The sequence below is a fragment of the Heloderma suspectum genome, chromosome 4 (genome assembly GCF_057233095.1).
Source record: "Heloderma suspectum isolate Gila_16-S chromosome 4, 16-S_ref, whole genome shotgun sequence".
In the NCBI taxonomy this organism is placed as follows: Eukaryota; Metazoa; Chordata; class Lepidosauria; order Squamata; family Helodermatidae; genus Heloderma; species Heloderma suspectum.
Genome location: NC_139461.1, coordinates 267,123,955 through 267,145,345, shown reverse-complemented (window position 1 = coordinate 267,145,345; position 21,391 = coordinate 267,123,955). Strand labels below are relative to the sequence as shown.

The window sequence follows — 21,391 nt, the reverse complement described above, 5'->3', positions numbered from 1 at the left end:
CTCCTCTTTCACCCTCAACAAGAGGCTCTTTAGATCCTCTTCGCTTTCTGCCATTAGAGTGGTATCTTCTGCTTATCTGAGGTTGTTGATAATTCTCCCGGCAATCTTAATTCTGACCTGTGATTCATCCAACCCGGCGTTTCTCATGATGTACTCTGAATATAAGTTAAATAAGTAGGGCAACAATATGCAACCTTATCGTACTCGTTTCCCAATTTTGAACCAATCGGTAGTTCCATGTCTGGTTCTTACTGTTGCTTCTTGACCCTCGTACAGGTTTCTCAGGGGACAGGTAAGGTGGTCTGGTACTCCCATCTCTTTCAGAATTTGCCAGAGTTTGTTGTGATCCACACAATCAAAGGCTTTAGCGTAATCAATGAAGCAGAAATAGACGTTTTTCTGGAATTCTCTTGCTTTCTCCATGATCCAGCGAAAGTTGGCGATTTGATCTCTAATTCCTCTGCCTCTTCAGAACCCAGCTTGTACTTCCGGTAGTTCTCGGTTCACATACTGCTGAAGCCTAGCTTGTAGGATTTTGAGCATCACCTTGCTGGCATGTGAAATGAGCGCAATTATATGGTAGCTTGAACACTCTTTGGCATTGCCCTTCTTTGGAATTGGAACATAAACTGACCTTTTCCAGTCTTGTGGCCACTGTTGAGTGTTCCAAATTTGTTGGCATATTGAGTGCAGCACTTTAACAGCATCATCTTTTAGGATCTTAAATAGCTCAGCTGGAATACCGTCATCTCCGCCAGCTTTGTTGTTAGTAATGCTTCCTAAGACCCACTTGACTTCACTCTCGAGGATGTCTGGCTCAAGTTCAGTGACCGCTATCAGCGACATTCAGATCTTTCCCGTATAGTTCTTCTGTGTATTCTTTCCACCTCTTCTTAATCTCATCTGCTTCTGTTAGGTCCCTGCCTTCTTTGTCCTTTATCATGCCCATCTTTGTACAAAGCGTTCCCTTGAGATCTCCGATTTTCTTGAAGAGATCTCTAGTCTATTCTATTGTTTTCCTCGATTTCTTTGCATCGTTCATTTAAGAAGGCCTTCTTGTCTCTCCTTGTTATTCTCTGGAAATCTGCATTCAGTTGGATATATCTTCCCTTTTCTCCCTTGCTTTTCGCTTCCCTTCTTTCCTCAGCTACTTGTAAAGCCTCATCAGACAGCCACTTGGCTTTCTTGCATTTCTTTTTCTTTGGGATGGATTGAGTTGCTGCCTCCTGAACAATGTTACAGACCTCCGTCCATAGTTCCTCAGGCACTCTGTCTATCAGGTCTAATCCCTGAAATCTATTCCTCACCTCCACTGTATATCCATAAGGGATATGATTGTGGTCATACCTGAATGGTTTAGTGGTTTTCCCTACGTTCTTCAATTTAAGCTGAAATTTTGCAAGAAGCAGCTCATGATCTGAGCCACAGTCAGCTCCAGGTCTTGTTTTTACTGACTGTATAGAGCTTCTCCATCTTTGGCTGCAAAGGTCATAATCAATCTGATTTCGATATTGACCATCTGGTGATGTCCATGTGTACAGTCGCCTCTTGTGCTGTTGGAAAAGAGTGTTTGCTATGATCAGCGTGTTCTCTTGGCAAAACTCTATTAGCCTTTGTCCTGCTTCATTTTGTACACCAAAGCCATGCTAGCCTGTTATCCCGGCGATTTCTTGACTTCTTACTTTGGCATTCCAATCCCCTATGACGAAAAGGACATCTTTTTTTGGTGTTAGTTCTAGAAGGTGTTGTAGGTCTTCATAGAACCAATCAACCTCAGCTTCTTCGGCCTCAGTGGTTGGGGCATAGACTTGAATTACTGTGATGTTGAATGGTTTGCCTTGGATTCGTACTGAGATCATTCTATCATTTTTGAGATTGTACCCCAGTACTGCTTTTCCCACCCTTTTATTGACTATGAGTGCTACTCCATTATTCTAAGGGATTCTTGCCCACAGTAGTAGATATGATGGTCACGTGAATTAAATTCGCCCATGCCTGTCCATTTTAGCTCGCTGATTCCCAAGATGTCGATGTTCAATCTTGCCATCTCATGTTTGACCACCTCCAGCTTACCTTGATTCATTTATCTTCCATTCCAGGTTCCTAAACAATATTGTTCTTTACAGCATCGGATTTTCTTTTCACCACCAGACACATCCACAGCTGAGTGTCCTTTCGGCTTTGGCCCAGCTGCTTCACTCTTTCTGGCACTACTTGGAAATTCCCTCTGCTCTTCCCCAGTAGTATATTGGACACCTTTCGACCTGAGGGGCTCATCTTCCAGCGTCATATCTTTTAGCCTTGTGATACGTTCCATGGGCTTTTCTTGGCAAGAATACTGGAGTGGGTTGCTATTTCCTTCTCCAGTGGACCACATTTTGTCAGAACTCTCTGCCATGACCTGTCCGTCTTGGGTGGCCCTGCACGGCATAGCTTATGGCTTCACTGAGTTACGCAAGCCCCTTTGCCACAACAAGGCAGTGATCCATGAAGGGGTCAACCCTCTTCTACCCTTAAGTTAAACAGCTTTGTGTTGATGGTAAGGTTAGCTTCCAGGTGGAGCCCTTCTTATCAGAATGTCTGTTTCCTTTTTATGTTCTGTCTCAGCCCTGCTTTATTTTATCCCTCCATTGCCCAACATTGATAATGGATAACAATTCGTAATAGAAATCCTTACTTTAATTTCCTGATAATACTGAGTTGCTGGTAAAAAAAGAGACGGGATAAGTATCTCCCTCTCGTCCACAAAATTAGAAAGAAGTCCAAGGTTCCCAACTATGAAAATAACTTTTATTTATGTATTTCTTTAATAAGTGTATACACTACCCAACTAACAGATGCCCTTGGAGTGGTTTACAATCACAAAACCCCTGAAACAATACAGTAAAAACCAAAACAATAAATACAACAATAAAAATATCAAAACCAAAATTTTTGGTATGTTGGAGCAGGGTGGGGGTGCTACTTTACTGAAATGAGTATGTGCAAGTTGTAACATGAAACATAGACCAGGGACTGTTATAACAGTGATAACTTGTAATGTTTAAATGATATAAGCTGCCCTGACAGCACTTTTGCACCAGAAGGCCGGTATATAAATGTTTTAAAGCAATCAAATAAATAAATAATGCAAGCTTGGGTGCAAGGTATCCCCACCCCAGACAAGTTTGAAAGTCCTTCCTCGGTTGGTTGACTTGCCATCTTGGCTACATGTTAAAGCCATTTCATGTCTTCCTCAACTGCAGTCTGTACTTGATCAAGCATATATTGTTAAATAAATACATCGCAGGACTTCAATAAATACATGCATGCCCAGACAGTAGAAAAATCCTTTCCTTTGCCTTTAACACCAGAATGACTTCCTAATATGCTGGAGAGGTTTGCTTCTGCTTCAGACAAAGCCTGAACCCAGAATCAGTTAACTTCAGAGTGATTTGGGCTTTGTCTAAGGAAAAGCAGGGCTTCTTCTTAGAGCCCCAAACTAAACAGATTGCTCCCAAACCTTCAGGGCCTGTTTCAGAGATACACGGGCATCCCAGATATTTGTTTTTAACTGATACATTCCCCTCCAAGCTCTCTGTAGAAGGAAAACGTAAAAGGCGGTGGGGAGGAAGAGGCTGTAGTTTTGTCACTGACAGCTCTATTTTCCCACCAGGGAATAACTTTATTTGGGCTCTAATTTTTTTTACTTCCAATTGCAGGCTTTTTTGTAGAAGAAACTTATCAGTTGATGTCAGTTGAGCAGAAAACAAACAAAGCCTCAAATTGTTTTACATTAATCATAAATCTCTAGCCATATATAATAAAAGAAAAACATTACAGACACAATTATTGTCTCCAAAGTGGCTCGCATCTGTAAAAGAGAGAGGCAGGCCCTGCTAGCTGACGTACAACCTAAAATGACAAGACACATGAGGAAAGGGGAGCAGAGGGAAAGAAAGAGAAAGGAGACCAGTTTTTCAAGACCAGAACAAGGTGGTGACCTATAAGCAGGCATTAAAATGCACGTTGGGCGCAGCTGGTGTTGTTAGTCAATGGAGAGACATACGAAGCCTTGGATTTCTGAAGCGAGACTCCGCTTCAGACCTGAGATGAAGTGGGTCATATCCGAAGGAGTCTGAGGTGAAGTGAACCAAATCTGAAGCAGGATGCAACCCAAACCTTGTTTTCAGCGCACACCCGTAATATGGCATACGTTTAAAGAGAGATTAATTTTCCTTCAAATTAATTTGAATTCAATTTGGCAGCCATTTTAAAAATGAACAAAATAATCAGAATTGATTGTGGCTCCACATCTGAGATTGTCCATAATGTTTAGAAGAGCATCTCTGACCATTTTTATGCTTGTATCACAAAACAAGTCTTATGTCTTATGCACTACACAAACTACGAAACTGCCAGCATGCATTCTACATTATCAGGAATCCAAACTTCCAATACAAGTGACTGGAACAAGCAGAGATTTATTTATTTATTTATTTATTTATTTATTTATTATTATTATTAACATTTATATACTGCCTTGTTTGGTAAAAAGCCATCAAGGCAGTACACAACAACTTAAAACAAAACCTGTAAACAATTTTTAGAAGCCAGTATAAACAGGGAACAGCATCTGAGGGGCCATAGGATAGCTCAGATTCCCAGATCTGAGGTCGGAAACAGCACTCAGAGCTGGGAATCGGAGCTCCGACTCCCCTCCCCCTTCCAGCTGGCATGGAGAGAACTTCCCTGTCTGCTTCTCTGAGGTTGGGAATGGAACCTCAGAGAGGGGGAAAGTGATAGGGGAGGGAGGAGACTGGAAAGGCCAGGATAAGAGCTATCCTGAGGCAAGAGTGCCTCATCTGCTGATTGTAATGACTGGACAGGTCCATAACAATATAGGCGGTCCCTTAAATAGCCAGGTCATAAGCCATTTAGGGCTTTAAAGGTTTAAAACTAACACTTTGAACTAAGCCCTGAAAGCAACTGGCAACCAGTGTATCTCTTTCAAGACTGGTGTAATATGATCCTGATACCATGCACCAGTGAGCAGCTTAGCTGCCACATTTTGCACCAACTGAACATTTTGGACATTCTTCAGGTGTAGCTCAATGTAGAGCACATTGAAACACTCTAAGCATAATATCACCAAGGCACAGATAGCTGTTGCCAAGTCAGACAGACTCAGGAAGGGTCTCAGCTGATGCAGCAAGCACAGTTGTGCAAACACACTCTTTGCCACTGCCACCACCTGAAGATCCAGGGACAAAGTAGGGTCAAGGAGCACTCCCAAGCTACGGATCTGATCCTTCATGGGGAGCACAACCCCAGTCTCTGAGTCAGGCTTTCTACTAGCAACACCTCTGTCTTGTCTAAATTTAACCACAACTTGTTCACCCTCATCCAGCCCATTATCAAATCCAGGGTTCAAGGGTTTTGACAGCAAAGGCAGCTAATGCTGGTCCAGCCAATGGTAAGGAACAGATAGTTCTGAAGTGGAGGGGGCATTTCAGGCTCTAGTAACTTAACAAGGGACCAATATGCCCCACTGATCATCATTAACCACCAATCTGTCCAGCCCACTAATTTGTTCAAAGGTACAAGGAAAGGTGGCTTCCTTAGGAATCTAGAAAGCTGCCAATTAGAGTAGCTCAAACAATCCCTTTCAGAGGTTTCACCCATCTCCATCACCACAGAAGTGTCTTACAGCCTGATTATAGAGATTATTATTAATAAATACCTGGGATGTTTGTGCTGTGTCCGCTGAAGACAGGTTTATCTGACTGGCCACATTCTTTTCTAAAGAATCTATTTTTTCATAGGTTCTCTTCTGTCTCACAGTGTCTTGATGCAGGGCCAGATCATTTGAGAGACTCCCTCTACTGTCCATTCTAGGCCTGTATAAAGACCTGTTACTTGAAGTCACATCATCCCTTGAGCTCCTGCTATTACATTTTTTCAAGCGGTCTGACTGAAACTTAATTTTATTACCCTCTGGCAAATTAGCATTTTCCAGCATTTCTGCATCTAAGCTACCTTTACTCCCTCTTCCGGCCGCAGATCTATTCACCACAGCACGCATCTCTGCAATCAGCTTGTCATTCAGAGCACTGAGTTCACTGCTGCTGCCTACAGAACCTGGCCTTCCCTGGCCTGGCGCTTGTCGCCTTCCTTTTCTCTTTCTCAGGCTTGGAGAAGGTCCTGTTGAGTACCCAGAGTCTTGCTGACTTATAACGGTAGGATATTCTTGAGCCTGAAGACTGTTCTGCCGACTGTGGTGGGCCTCCATATTTTTGAGAACATTCGCCTCTAAAACTTTCCAAGACTGCTTGAAGCTGTCCCTGGAAGTAAGCTGCCCTAGCTGTGGTTTAACATCAACTATTGCACTGACAGAGTGAGGATTTTTGGATGATGGGTCAATGTTGACCATATGTTTAATATATTCTCTTCCAACTGGGCTGTATTCTGTTGCAGAAGCATTTCTCACATGCTTTTTTCCAGCTTGGTGGTGGTGCTGCATACTTGGATGCTGTAATAATTTAATTGGCTGGGGCTTCTTATTTAAGCTATTGCTTGGTGACATTTGTGGACTTGTCCCATTCACATGTCCACTCCCAGTGTCCATATCTACAGGGGGTTCATCATAAATTGGGGAGTCAATTGATGGCTCATCATATATTGGTGCTGGAGAAGCATACTTGGGAGATGCAGGCTGCGATGTTCGTGTCTGACTCCCTGAAGGAGGCTGATAAGTGAGCCCATTAGTTAATACCAGACAAAACCCTCCATTCTCTGTCTTCTTAATTTGCATCGACTGCTTTGTTTCTATTGGAGGTGCTGGTTTTGAAGATGATGGGTTTGGGGCTATAGACTGAGGTTGGGCATATACAACTGGTTTGGGATGCAGAGATTTCTGGCTACCAGTTTCTGCACTGCTCTGCATCTGAAGTGAACTGCTTGAGGAAGAATTCACTTGTCTCAGACTGTTGACTTTTACCAGCATGGCTGCTTTAGTCCCTGGTAAAGGCTGCCACCGGGTAGGGGTGTCTCTGCAGAAAAAGACAACACAAGAGTTTATGAAAATAAAGCAAAAATGCAATGCTACCTTCAAGTGTAAAATGCGGGTACAACTTTTAGCCAAGTTCTCAAGTGATCCTCCAGGAACTTTTAAATTCATAGATTTGAAGATAAGATTGCCAAAGAGAATAAAAATATAATCTAGCTACATAAAACTCTTTTTAAAAACTGTTTTAAAAAATCTTACATTTTTATTGTTCGATAAATTAGATTTATTGATTATTTTGTAAACTGTCCTATGAGGATTTGCTCTCTAAAAGGTGGGATATAAATGCATTAAGGAATGAATAAAGAAATCATTATTGTAGTAGATGCAGCTCCTTTATCAGATCTTTGGTTAATACCACTGTGCAAGCATTTCTTATGTTTCTGTCTGAGCTATTGCAGATAGTAACTGGAAAGTAATCTGTCATACCCACAGCCAGAAAATGCTGATCACAGTGCTTCTATCCTCTCCCACCCTAACAAGTCCTCTATATTTGACTTCATAGGGCACCAGCATTGATTTTAAACTTCTGAACACTAAATATGGTTTCCACAGCCCTACCTTTAAAATTGTGAATAAAGGAAACAAGAACAGATTTTTGCCATCTATGGATCTCTCTTATGTCCGGGGGAGGTAAGGGGGGGGGGAGATGGGGAACAGGGGGATGATGACATGTATTTCTATTTGTGAGCTTGATTTTCTTGCAGTCTCATCTAGAGTGGCCACTTGAGCATGATAAAAAAAGATGACACTGCTTTGCATAAAATGTGCATGTGCTAATTTATATGTATAGATAAGAATTCTGAAATAATTATTATCTCATCATAGGAACATAAAGGGGGATATCATAGTGGGGAAGACTGTGACTTGTGTGCCTGCTTAGTCTGTTGTCCAGGTACTAACTGCTGATGGGCAACTTTCAAGGCCCAGTTCACCCTTCTTATCTTTAAACTGGACCTGGACTGGACAACCCTTCCAACAGAGGACTGCCGTCTATAAAGTAGGACACATGGCCACCCTAGCCTCCTCCCCTGCCATATGCACTTCTAATGAACAGCAAGGAAGCCAGGAATTTGACACTCATTTATTTCCCCACGTACATATTTTACTAAACTATATCAACAGTTATTTCTTTTCTGCTTATGTTGTCTAGGTGGGAACTACAACAAAGCTTTCAGCTTTGCAAAGGTGTGTCACAGGAGAAAGCCAAATTATGGGTAGGAATTATTTTTTCTTTCAGTTCAAGCAAACCAGGAAAGGAGGGATTAAATCCAGCACTGTAATTATTTGACAAATTTCATGCTATATTGTGAGAGAAAGTGAATTACAGATTTCATTCTGGGCCACTGTTGTACATTTTTTCAAAGCAGAGTATCTCTGGCAACATCTGGACATTGAGATTCTCTTCAAAGCTATCAAATATATCTGAGCCCAGTAACATGAATACACATTTCTGTATCTCCACCAAGGAAAACATGTTCTCAAGAATGGACAAACTACACATTTTCACATTACGGTATGCACACAACACAGGGGAAAAATGAACCCCACCCCAAAGATAGATTTTAAAAATCCTGTAATGGCTATTAGCCTTGTTATAATGAGAAATTATGTAACCTGAAATGAAACTGATGACAGTGCCAGATCTAAACATCTGAGCACTCTAGGTAGAGGTATAAAAATCTCTATTACAGATAAGTCAAAATTATTATAGAGAAAACAAAACAGAAGTCTCTGTGGGGCATCCACTTTCTTACTCATTCTGTGCCAGAACCCACAGTACCCTCCTCTTTCTACTGAGGCCTATGTACCCCTTTCCCACTCATTCTGCCTTCTCCTTCTGAGAACCATACCACCTGGGTTTTTCTCCCAGAGCGAAAAGAAACAGAATACATGTATTTGTAACCGAATACACTTATTTGTGACAGACCACTGCACTTTCTCCATTCAAGTTAGTCACCATAAGAACAACTGTGCAACTCTGTATACCAACTAGAAATAAATAAATACCTTAAAAATATGCTTATCTTTCTCATGTCATAGAATTTGCTTTTTCGGGGTGCAGAGTTTGGATATATTAATGGTCATCTCTAAGGCCGCAGAAAAGAATGTGTCACTCCCAGGGGCAAATGCCAGGCTGCCAAAAGGAAATGCACAGCCACCATTCAAAACTGTATCTTGCCTCATTTTTACTGCTTTGCATGTTACAAAATAGATGCTGAAATTTCTAATACAAAACTCTTTCTGATATTATTATAGAAGTAGCAAATTATATGAAACAATAGCAAAGGGGAAACAACCCTGCTGGAGAAGATCTGGCTGATTTCCTATCATGTAGGATCTTCTCTGGGTTGTGATAATGTAGAGTAGGGGTGGGGAACCTTAGGCCAGCGGGGTAGATCCAGCCCTGTTAGAGGCCAAATTCGGCCCTCCATGGTTCCCCAGATGGCTCCACACTGGTATCTGCCATATTTCTGCTGCATTTCCCAAGCAGAATAAATCAAGTGGCACTCAGCTAGCTGCATATTCTCTCTCCCTCTCTCCCCCCGCCCCCCAGGACATTAAGGCCAAAGTGCCAAGACTAGAATTTATATTTCAGGGAATTATGGCCCTGTGCTATGCCAGCTGGTGAGAATTGGAGGTGGGGAGCATCTGGGCAGGTGAACAGAGCAGGGGATAGGTAACTGCATCTAATGAACACTTCTTTGGAATGCTGAGGTAGCATCAACAGATATAGAAGCTAAATGAATTGTTTGTTCCTTATTGTTACCAAACAGTTAGTAACACAAGAGCCAGCAGGGCCAAGGACTATCAGCATATTCTTCAAGTCTTGTCTACAAGAAGCTTTGTTCTGAAATCATCAACCCATAGCACAAAGTGCAGACCAGTTAACCCCTATAATGCTTACAATCCTGTTACCAGATAATTATGGGTTTTTTTGTGTTCCCTCAGGCTTCACAGTTGTAGTCTTGAGTTAAATGAATTAAACCGTATCATATATATCAACAGCAAACTCTTGAGTGCTGAGTACCACTCCTTATGTAGCCAAAAAAGCATCATCCACAAACAAGAGGAAGGTATATCAGCAGGCTTAGGGGAGCCCCAAGGTGTGCGGAAGTACAAAAAACCTTTAGGAAAAAACTGTGAAGGCTTGTTTTCTTCCACACACCCTAAGCACCCCCCCTCCCCACAGCCCACTGAGAAGCATGCTCAATGGCCATGGAAAGCTAGCTTGGCATTGAAGGGGGAAAACAATGGCAAAACGGAGATGGGGGAGGAATGGAATGGAGTGGCTGGAAATCTGTACTCCACATTGCAACATTTTGTTGCAAGTCCCACTTGTTAATAAGTAATACAGATTAACCCAGATATACACTCTGCCCAATGAAGCAGAAAGTTAAGCGGCGGGCTCATACAAAGCTCATTTGACTGTATACCAGTCAAAGTGGCTCTTCAACCTCTGGCTGAAGAGTATCTGTGAGTTCTTTGATCAAGTACTTGCACCATTTAATTAACCAGAAACAATGTTCTCATGCTGAAGTGGGAGAGGGAGGGAGGGGACGGGGATTGTAAGTAGTCCAAACAAATGGCCAGGAAATGCAGGGATTTTAATTCCCATTTCTCCTCTTCAGAAAAAGTAACAGCAATCATAATACAGAGGGGTTAATCTGATAACTCACAAGCAGTATTTTTAACCCGTCTTCATAATAGGAAACATCTATGTCACAACAAAGAAATAAAGGAAAGCACAGAGTGCTGCATCCTGCGCACAATAGGATACTAGTGTGTGCAGGAGTGTCAAAATATCCTGCATGGAAACTGGCATGGCAAATATGACTACTCTTTAGCTTGCTCAGGAAAAACCTATGTGGAGATGCAAGAGGCAATGTTTGCAAAACAAAGTTGTAGTCATTTTATTGCTCAAAAGTATAATTGCCAGTGGTCCAAACATCTTTTGAAAAATACAAAGCTGATCTAGTACATCTCACTCTTACCATTGTTCTTGACCTGACACAATCCTCACCACAACAAAGACTAAAAATTATATAATCTAAAGTTTTGGAGAAATGGACTGTCTTACTTTGAAGATTCAAGTGAAGAATTGCTTTTAAAACATTTGCCCCTTGAAGCCTCAGCCAGTGTAACACTGTCCTCTGAAAGTTGTTGACAAGATAAAAGGGGTATTCAAGAATACCATGTATTCTGCCCTGAGCTCCTAGGAGAAAGGGTGGAATAAAGATATAAAACAAAACAACAACTCCCACCCCACCCAGATGCATCCTTATCCTGCCCACAACAATCAAGCCCCATAAAGTCTTTGGCAACCCATATTTAGTTTATATAAAATGTGGTACAAACTATTTTTGCAAAGTGGGATCTAAATACATCTTGTAAAAACTGACCAATCTAGTTCAGCTCATTTAGAACCCCTAAAATCAATGCAACTAAATCCACAATTTAACACATATAAAATGGAAGCCCTCTCAATTTTGACTGGACTATTCATGTAACTTGTTTAGAATAGTAATATAAGCCAGCACTCATATTCCAATACTTCACACTGAATTATGGGTCAAACAGCTACATTCCTCAAAATTCAAACCCTTATAGTAATTAAAGTGATTGGAGTCATACTTCAATGTTTGCTGTACATGTGGTTGTTAGAAAACTGTATTAGCAGCAATTTTATACCTTTAATTAGGTTTGGTTATATCCCATTTACTGAATAAGCAGCCTGCCCATGAACAAAGGTTAAAAGGGAAGGTATATAGAAAGAGGAAGTACAATGGTTGGAAGCAAAATTCATTCTCAAGCCTTATTTATTACATTTCTATACCACCCAATAGCCGAAGCTCTCTTTCCAATGCAATATGATCCTTAAAGGTACATTAAGTTTTTAAGGAAGATTGATTTCTATATTCTGGGGAATGAAAGTATAATGAATAACTCAGCTGCCATTTCCTGACTACCAAATACACACACTTGCCGAATTATGCCGATGATTTTCACAATAGTTTAGATGGGTAATCAAAGCCATACTTATTTTCACTAAGTGATCATATTACAACTGTCTCTAAACATGCCCTAGAGGACTAAATGTGTACCCCAGAACATGTCCCAGAAGCTATGTATTAGTTTTCCATGGCAAATGAATAGAGGCTTCTCAGCAGAATGTAGAACGGGTTCCATGAAGACAGAAAGTCTGAAAACTAATGCACCAAAAAAATGGAACTGCAAACCTTGCATCTCTTAGAATCACAGAATAGTAGGGTTGGAAGGGGCCTACAAGGCCATCGAGTCCAACCCCCTGCTCAGTGCAGGAATCCAAGTCAGAGCATCCCTGACAGATGGCTGTCCAGCCTCATCTTGAATGCCTCCAGTGTGGGAGAGCCCACTACCTCCCTAGGGAATTGGTTCCATTGTCATATTGCTCTAACAGTCAGGAAGTTTTTCCTGATGTTCAGCCAGAATCTGGCTTCCTGTAACTTGAGCCCATTATTCCGTGTCCTGCACTCTGGGATGATGGAGAAGAGATCCTGGCCTTCCTCTCTGTGACAACATTTCAAGTACTTGAAGAGCGCTGGCATATCTCCCCTCAGTCTTCTCTTCTCAAGGCTAAACATGCCCAGTTCCTTCAGTCCCTCCTCATAGGGCTTTGTTTCCAGTCCCTTGATCATCTTTGTTGCTATCAGGGTGGCCACTGAGCCCATAGAATCCCAGAGTAGTTCTGATTCTGAGGAAGAGGAGTCGCTCCTGGGAGAGGAGCGCGCTCCTCTTTCCCAGGGCCAACAGCTGACGGAGATTCCTCCCACCAGCATTCCTAGCTTAGATAGCAGTCCTGGGAGTGACAGAGCGTGGGAAGCAGACTTTATGGACGCGCGATGCCAATACAGAGAGCGGCGCCAAATGGAGGGCGCAGAAAGGAGGCATAGTGCCCGGTTGGCGTGCAAACAACAGCTGCACCCAGAGGATTCAAGGGAAAAGGGGAGAGACTCTCCCTAGTCCTTAAGTTCAGGGGTCTGCCAGTAATTCCCTTTCAAACGGGGACCCACTGTTCCAACGTAGGGCATAGGTACTCTGCTGCTAATATCTAGTTGCTAACAGTAGAGTTGTTAAGTTGTAAAAGAGAAATAAAGCTTTGAAAATAATCCATTTGTCTGTGTCTGGACTCGGCTACTGAATTAGACTGAGAAAGGCCTCCAAGGAGCCCTTAACAGCTGCCCTCCTATGAACCCTCTCCAGTTTGTCTGCATCCTTCTTAAAGTGTGGTGCCCAGAACTGGACACAGTACTCCAGATGCGGCCTAAGCAGTGCTGAGTAGAGGGGAACTAGTACTTCCCGGGATTTGGAAGCGATGCTTCTATTAATGCAGCTCCAAATGGCATTTGCCTTTTTTGCAGCCACATCACATTGTTGGCTCATATTCAGCTGGTGAACAACAATTCCAAGATCCTTCTCGCTTGTAGTGTTGTTGAGCCATGTATCCCCCATCTTGTAACTGTGCTTTTGGTTTCTTTTTCCTAGGTGCAGAACTTGGCATTTATCCCTATTAAATGTCATTCTGTTGTTTTCTGCCCAGCGCTCCAGCCTATCCAGATCATTTTGCATTTTGTTTCTGTCTTCCAAAGTATTAGCTATCCCTCCCAATTTTGTGTCATCTGCAAATTTGATCAGCATTCCCTGCACCTCCTCCTCCAAGTCATTAATACAAATGTTGAAGAGCACTGGGCCCAAGACTGAGCCCTGCAGTACCCCACTCGTTACCTATCCCCTGTTTGAGAAGAGCCCATTGATAAGCACTCTTTGAGTCCGATTCTGTAGCCAACTGTGGATCCACCGGATCGTTGTTTCATCTAGCCCACTTTGAGCTAGTTTGCTCATCAGGATATCATGGGGCACTTTCTCGAAAGCTTTGCTGAAGTTGAGGTCTATTATGTCAGCATTCCCACAGTCCACACAGGAGGTTACTTGATCAAAAAATGAGATCAGATTTGTCTGGCAGGATTTGTTCTTGACAAATCTATGTTGGCTTCAAGTAATCACAGCATTGTTTTCAAGGTGCTTACAGCTTAAACTCTTTTACTTTAAGCAAGGGACATCCAGTTTTAACACTGATTCTACCTGCTCTTCCTTAAACAAAGATAACTGCTACTTGTGGCTGCTAAAGGAAGTAGAATGGGAAAGTAGGGAGGGCCAGTGCAGCGTGTGTGTGTGTGTGTGTTTTTAGGGAAGAGGCTTCACCCAGAAGACTCAAATCAAGCACAAAGCATTGGTTGCGCTAAAGCACTGTTACCTGAAAATGCATGACTTCCATTGAGGCTTTAAAATGTTATAACTTAATAAATGGACAACAGATTTTCACAAAAACAGGATAAAACTGTATGATATGGGTAGGAATGTACGAGAATTTCATTCCTGTTTGCAATCCTGAACACAAACAGGAGCACAATTCTCAGGAAATTTTCACAATTTCCCAAATGTACATTCGTGGCTGCAAGTGCACACTTGTGGAAGAATGCATTTCCTAAAATGTGCACTTGTACATTTCTGCACATGTGCAAGTATACACATACACAAATGTCCATTTCCCCCCCAAATCCACATTGTCATGCTTTAACCTATAGGGGGGAATTCATATTTTGATCAGGAAAATGCACATTTTTAAAAAAGTATATTTTTTTCAATTGGGGGAAAAGTGTACTTTTAAAAATGCACATTTTTCTTAAATGAAAATATGCATTTTTCCTGACTGGAAAAAAAGATGCTTGTGTTCGGGTACTCAAACAAGGCAAAACAAGTTTCATGGAAGAATTCAGAGAACCTCAATGAGCTTGAACATCACAGGCTTGCCCATCCCTAGTTATGGGGCAAGAAAGGTTGAAGACAGGAAAAAAAATAGATTTTTTTATTTTTAATAGGAGAAAACTTTTAAATTGCTGTATCTTGGACACCTCTCAACATATGTGTCTGGAAGTTTGCATGGTCATGTCACTCAGCGCCTAGATGCTCCATGCCTAATTTCACAGTTTGGACACATGGTCTGGATTCTATTAGCATTAAGAACAGCCATACTGGCTGCCATTTGAATTTTGGATAGAAACCCATTGTTTATCATGCTCAAGAATTGCACAGAGTGTGTAGAAGCAGGCATGGGGACATTCTTGGGTGAGATGGATTCTGCTGCAGCATTTCTACAAACTGTCACCTGAATATTTATTTTCTTCCCCACATGTCTGGCTGCAGCCTGAAGTTACAGGTACAATTCACTTCATTCTGCTGAATGTTTCAACTAGCCCTCTGAAAAATGAACAAGTGGGTAAAGCCTTTACATTCACCTTGGGTATGGAGCATGAAAAGGGAAGATATAGATACCTATAAAAAACAAAACAAAAAAACACATTACATATGATATCAATAGTGTCAGCTAACTTATGAATTAGCAACAAGAACAGCCTATATTTTAGGGCTTTTCCCTCAGATATCTTCAAACAAAGACATTTTAAAGCTTTTTCTGCATAATCCACTGTACTACTCTATAATGTTGATGTCCAGTATTCCTGGTGCAAAAGATAGACCTTTAAAGAAATCACACAAGTGTGCAAGAGTCAAGTTTAAGCCCTAAGAAATTAATACAGCTAGTGTAAAGCCTTCTATTTCACCTTTCTATTTTAAGCACCACTTTCTTCCTCCTCTGTGAAAGCTGCTCTTTGCAAGCTCTTCCCACCTGCCACGTTGTTGAAACTAGAGAACACTCCATGTAACAAGCTGATAGGTTAGAACAGATGTATCCCAATACCACCAGGGGAAGGGAAGGCTGCCAACGTGTGCAATCCTGAAACCTTGCCAGCTTTCAGTTAGAAAATAGCTGCATAGGTGCCAACTCTACGCATGTATGTCAAAACTGCAAAAGGGCTTGTGTTTTGCACAGTTATTAGACAGGTGCTCCATCAGTTTTGTACAGTTGTCTTTGTTCGTATCAGACGATAGTTAAAAATGTCACAAGCAGCTGTTCATACAGGATTAAGTGAACTTTGCATGCTAGCGCTTTCTAATATTTTGTCTGCACTTCTGCCTCAACTATGCCTTATCAAAATTCTGTCATTAATTGTGTTTATTTTTCTTTAAGCAGCAGATCCTACTTTTCTCAGGCTCCGTGCTATGGTTGGGAGAACGACAGAGAATCCCTGCAAACTAATCCAAATTTTATCATAGTGTGGGTTGGAGTCTTTTTAGAGTCACAGATATTCAATGGGAGAGAAAGCGAGAAGTGGAATTTACCTATTAAGACTTGATCAAGAAACAACTGGGAATAAGGTAGGCATTCCCAGAACTCAAAACTCCTGCTCTTCACAGGAAGAAGGTATAAACATTAACAAAAGGAAGAATAGCAGTCCCAGGAGAAAAACCTCATTCTGTTACCATAAAATACCCTCTGAGAACCAGGAGAAAAATCACCCTTGAAATTATTAACCTCGTAAACTCAGTTTTAGCAAACAAATAATTTCTGAAATAAAATAATATGTCTGACTTCAATCAGGTAGCCATGCTGGTCTAGCAGGACAAAAATTACAGTCAGTAAAGTAATGCCCTTTTTATAAGGACCAATCAGTGTTCAAAATGCAGTATGCAAGTTTTTGATTTGCACAGAGTTATTTCTCAGGCTGAATTAATGCTGCATTTAGACTGGGGCTTTCTGAATAGTGCTAGGGACAGGCACAGCTTATGACTGATTTTTATATTGTCAAAAGGAGCTGTTTCCATTTCTGCCTAATTCCAAAGGGTTTCTGTCCAACGTAAAACTTTAGCAGATGGACCAGCCTTAACTTAATTCAGCCTGCAAGTTATGGCTTATGGCTGGAAAAAACAGAATGATAAACAGGAATAAGTTGGGCTTTATATCATATCCATGTCATAAACACCTGCTTTACCTTTTTTATATTTTTTCCTAACTATCCCTTTCTTTGATTAAGAGTTCTATATAACTTAAAAGTTCACATATTGGGTTTAGAGGAGCATATCATTAATAACATCAAGGCCAACAGCAAATAATTCTTCAAATACATTAGAAGCAGGAAACTGGCTAGGGAGGCAGTTGGATCTTTGGTCGATGATGGAGTGAAAGGAGTACTGAGGAGGATAAGGAGACTGCAGAGAATCTGAATGAATTCTTTTTGTCTGTCTTCACTGCAGAAGATGATGGGCAGAAACCCATACCTGAATGTATGTTTTCAGCCTGAGAAACTGAGGCAAATATTAGTAACAAGAGATGAACTTCTAGATCTTATTGATAAATTGAAAGCAAACAAATCACCAGGATGTTAAGCTATCTGACCTGTAATCTCCCGGTTCTCCACTGGATCCCTTTTTAAAAACTGGCGTTACGTTGGTCACTTTCCAGTCCCCTGTTACAGAGGCCAATCTTAGGGACATGTTACATATTATTTGACATACTGGTATTTTAAATGACTGTCTAACAATATGAGCATCTTTTACTTTGACGGTGAAGGCAGTACTCAGTAAATTGTTTAGGTCAGAGATAAAAGAAACAAGATTTATTTTCCTACTCAGTATAGCAATTTAAAGAGATTGCTGGGTCATTTACACGATAGGCAGAAATAAGGAAATCATAACATTTATTTACAGGTGGTTTTACCAGAATCTTTACAACACTCACATATAAGTTGCCAAACAAGTAAGGTCAGAGAGAGAGAGAGAGAGAGAGAGAGAGAGAGACGGTAGAAGAATTTACAGAAGTCTTATGCAGGCATTTGCCTACAACTCAGTTACAACTAAAGTATGGATGGGAATTGTGCATGCCCCCAAACATCCCCATACCACTAGCTATATCACAGATCTTTGCACAGTCAGTGCGAAGACCTGAACAGGGGCTTATAAGTGTGTTCTGTTCATGACTGGGAACTTTGTCTTAGCAGCAGGGGCCTTTATAGGGTTAAAGGGAAGGAAGAAACTATAGGCCAAAGCAAATGTCTCTAGAGACATAACTAAGTACTATGTTTTTTCCATTTTACTCTAGATTAAGCACAGAGTTCCTGATCTGGATTGGAACCTTAGCCTGGGGGTAGCGAGGTTTAACTCCTGCTGATGTGGTCCTGAGGCAGATGCAATATATACTGCCACACAGTGAACTATATGCTTTAATGGATCACTATTTGGCTAATAAACTGCTGATGGTGGTGGTGGGGGAACCACAGCAGGGGGGAAAGGGCTAAAGCCCCCTTACCTTTCACAGTAGGGCCCCATCTAGATTGGGGGGGCTGCATTTACTTTAGAGTAAAAAATGACATAGCTGCTAGCTATATCTTTAAAGTAATGTGTGCTCTGAGTGTGAGACGGGTTCTTCTTAAGGATTAGGCGATCAACTCTGGGAGCAAAGGTTACTACCAATAAGTCCATAGAGAGAGCTTTCTTTTCCTCTGAACAACCAACAGAAAAAGGAGGTTGTACTAAAACTTCTTTCTAAGCAATGTAGAAATAAGTTCCTTTGACCTCAAGAATGTTTACTTGAGATTGCTGTCTATGCAATATTGGCCAAGAGAGTCCATGCCAATCGTTATGGTTATTCAGCTCTTGCCTTGCTTTGCCTATGACAATATTATTTTATGCCCCCACTTTTCAGCCAAGTGGCTCCCCAACCATCTCCATCCCACAACAAAAAAACATGCTCCAGCAAACATTTGGTGCAAACAGTGCACAGACATAAGGCAGGAAAAGGATTTTTCTTTCTAACTTTGCACCTTCTCCCCCTCTCAGAACTCAATTTCCCAATCACCCAATAGGATCCTTTAAGTATGAGGGGGACTGCCCGCACACAGCTTAAAGAATCATTTGTGGGTGAGGAAGGGGGATTGACCCAGAAGATGTACACCCTTAGGCATCGGAGCAGACCCATTGCAGCTCCCCTGCTACAGCTGGCATTTCCCAGCTAAAGAGGAGTGGTTGCAATAAACATCTCCAGAGCTGGCTTTATAGCGATTGCAGGGAGCAGGTAAAAGGAGGGGAAATGTCCTTTTCTTGTCAACTATCCAAAATAATGTTTCATGGGTTTAACCTTGTTAGATACCATTTTTAAAGTCTGATGATTAGAAAGATTACTAGTTAGGTGAATTTAGCCCTGTGGCTATATTTTATTCTGAATTGAATTTGAAAATGCTTTAACCTGCTAATTTAGGAGTTTTGATATCTTAAATACATCCCTTGTGCAGACACACCTTTGAAATTATCAGTCTTGCTGGAATGAACAGTAAGCAGCAAACATCACTCAAGTGTCTGGGGACAGGATTAGGTTAGTACTTATATCATGAAAAGATAGGGTTGCCCATTTTTCTTCTAGCTGTGCTCCTCCGCTTTAGCAACTGCATGACAGTATTCAGCAGCTGCTGAATTTCTGCCTCTCTCTGACATGGAGATGTAGTGACAGAAAAGGCTTTACCTGTTGCTTATTTAAGTATTATGCAGTTGTTAAAGCTATAGGAGGTGTGCTGTGCGTGTGTGTGTGTGTAGGGGGGGCAACCCTACAACCATCTCTGAAAGCATGTAAATGAATGGAATTTGACAAAAAGACAATAATTCAAAAGTGATAGCTTCCAGCTGGAAGGAAACTTAACTTGTTCTGTCTGATTTGAAAAGCCAATGTTCCCCACCCATCCCACCCTGTATTTCTTCAACATCCCACATGCTATAATGGAACACTGCTTCAAAGGAGTAGACTATGCCCTAATCAAAGTATTGCAGACCTGAGGGAGATAATAAGTAAGATGACTACAGTTTGCAGTACCTGAAAATGTGGTTTTAAAGAAGCCAATTTCTTCTCCCTCACAGTTTAAAGGATTAGGGGAAAATAGAGCTCGGAAGATGTGTGCCGGGGGTGTGCATCCTTGAGTCTCAAATTCCCTCTCCTAAATCTACGTCTCAGCCCTGTCTAGCTGAGAGCTCATGCCTGCATACTGCTCCTGCTGCCAGGGAAATGCACATGCATATCCCTCAGTCCTCACCCATTTGGAGGGGGATAGAGTGTGTGTGCAGTATGTGGTGGATGTCCTTCCAAATAATAATTTTTCTGAAAGGGTAGCAGGAATCTCTACTTTTCTACCATGCTGGCCCTCAATCTTCACCTCCAGGCTGCCCACATGCTATAATTACAGGGAATTATGATACAAAAGAGAATTTCATGGGTGTGGTTTTCTGGACTATACCAAGTAAAACCCAGACTGGGGGGCTTCTTTGAATCCTTCTGGCATTAATATTGTTTATTTATTAGAAAGTACTGAATTGTTGTATATGAACCTTCCCATTTTACCGGTCAGGATAAGAAAGGAGGTTTGGGAAAGCTGGCCGTTACAAAGATTCTGCTCTTGGGAAAAAGGATCAGTGTTGTGTGACGTTGCTTTTATGGCCATATGTACTTAGAGTGGACGGTGTGCAAGCATTGAGAAGTCTTGCTGATTATGGGAAAAGCTCACTGGCATTTTAATCCAAGAACTAGGGACGATTTATCTGCTAGAAATGAACATTTGTCTGGTTAGTGGAATTTGAAAAAGCCTGGTCCCCACTAACCCTTCCATAGCTGTGGCTGGGATTAACATTTTTTAAAATATATGGATTCCATACTTCATTACAATCATAAAGTACAAATAATTCCATGTTCCACCAAGTGGGGATGCTTAAGAAGCATCTCACAGGTAGCTCTTTCATACCCTATCCACCAGACAAACGGTCATGTCTACTAAATAAATTACCCCTTTTTGTTGTTGTTTATTTGGTCAGTCGCTTCCAACTCTTCGTGACTTCATGGGCCAGCCCACGCCAGAGCTTCCTGTCGGCCGTTGCCACCCCCAGCTCCTCCAAGCTCGAGTCTGTCACCTCCAGAATATCATCCATCCATCTTGCCCTTGGTCGGCCCCTCTTCCTTTTGCTTTCTACTTTCCCTAGCAGCAGCATCTTCTCCAGGGTATCCTATCTTCTCATTATGTGGCCAAAGTACTTCAGTTTTGCCTTTAATATTCTTCCCTCAAGTGAGCAGTCTGGCTTTATTTCCTTGAGTATGGCCTGGTTTGATCTTCTTGCAGTCCAAGGCACTCTCAGAATTTTCCTCCAGCACCACAGTCCAAAAGCATCTATCTTCCTTCACTCAGCCTTCCTTATGGTCCAGCTCTCGCAGCCATAGGTTACTATGGGGAATACCATTGCTTTAACTATGTGGACCTTTGTTGCAGTGAGATATCTCTGCTCTTCACTATTTTATCAAGATTTGTCATTGCTGTCCTCCCAAGAAGTAAACATCTTCTGATTTCCTGGCTGCAGTCAGCATCTGCTGTAATCTTTGCG

At 41.6% G+C, this 21,391-nt stretch overlaps 1 protein-coding gene across 1 annotated transcript in view; it reads right to left on the bottom strand.

Moving 5' to 3' along the window:
• Nucleotides 1-21,391, bottom strand: part of LOC146348674 (rho GTPase-activating protein 39-like) — a 110,940-nt gene that overhangs the window by 20,152 nt on the left and 69,397 nt on the right. The window contains exon 3 of the mRNA XM_084853747.1: nt 5,723-7,031. Coding sequence (XP_084709873.1) covers nt 5,723-7,031 — 1,309 coding nt within the window. The remainder of the gene's footprint in view (nt 1-5,722; nt 7,032-21,391) is intronic.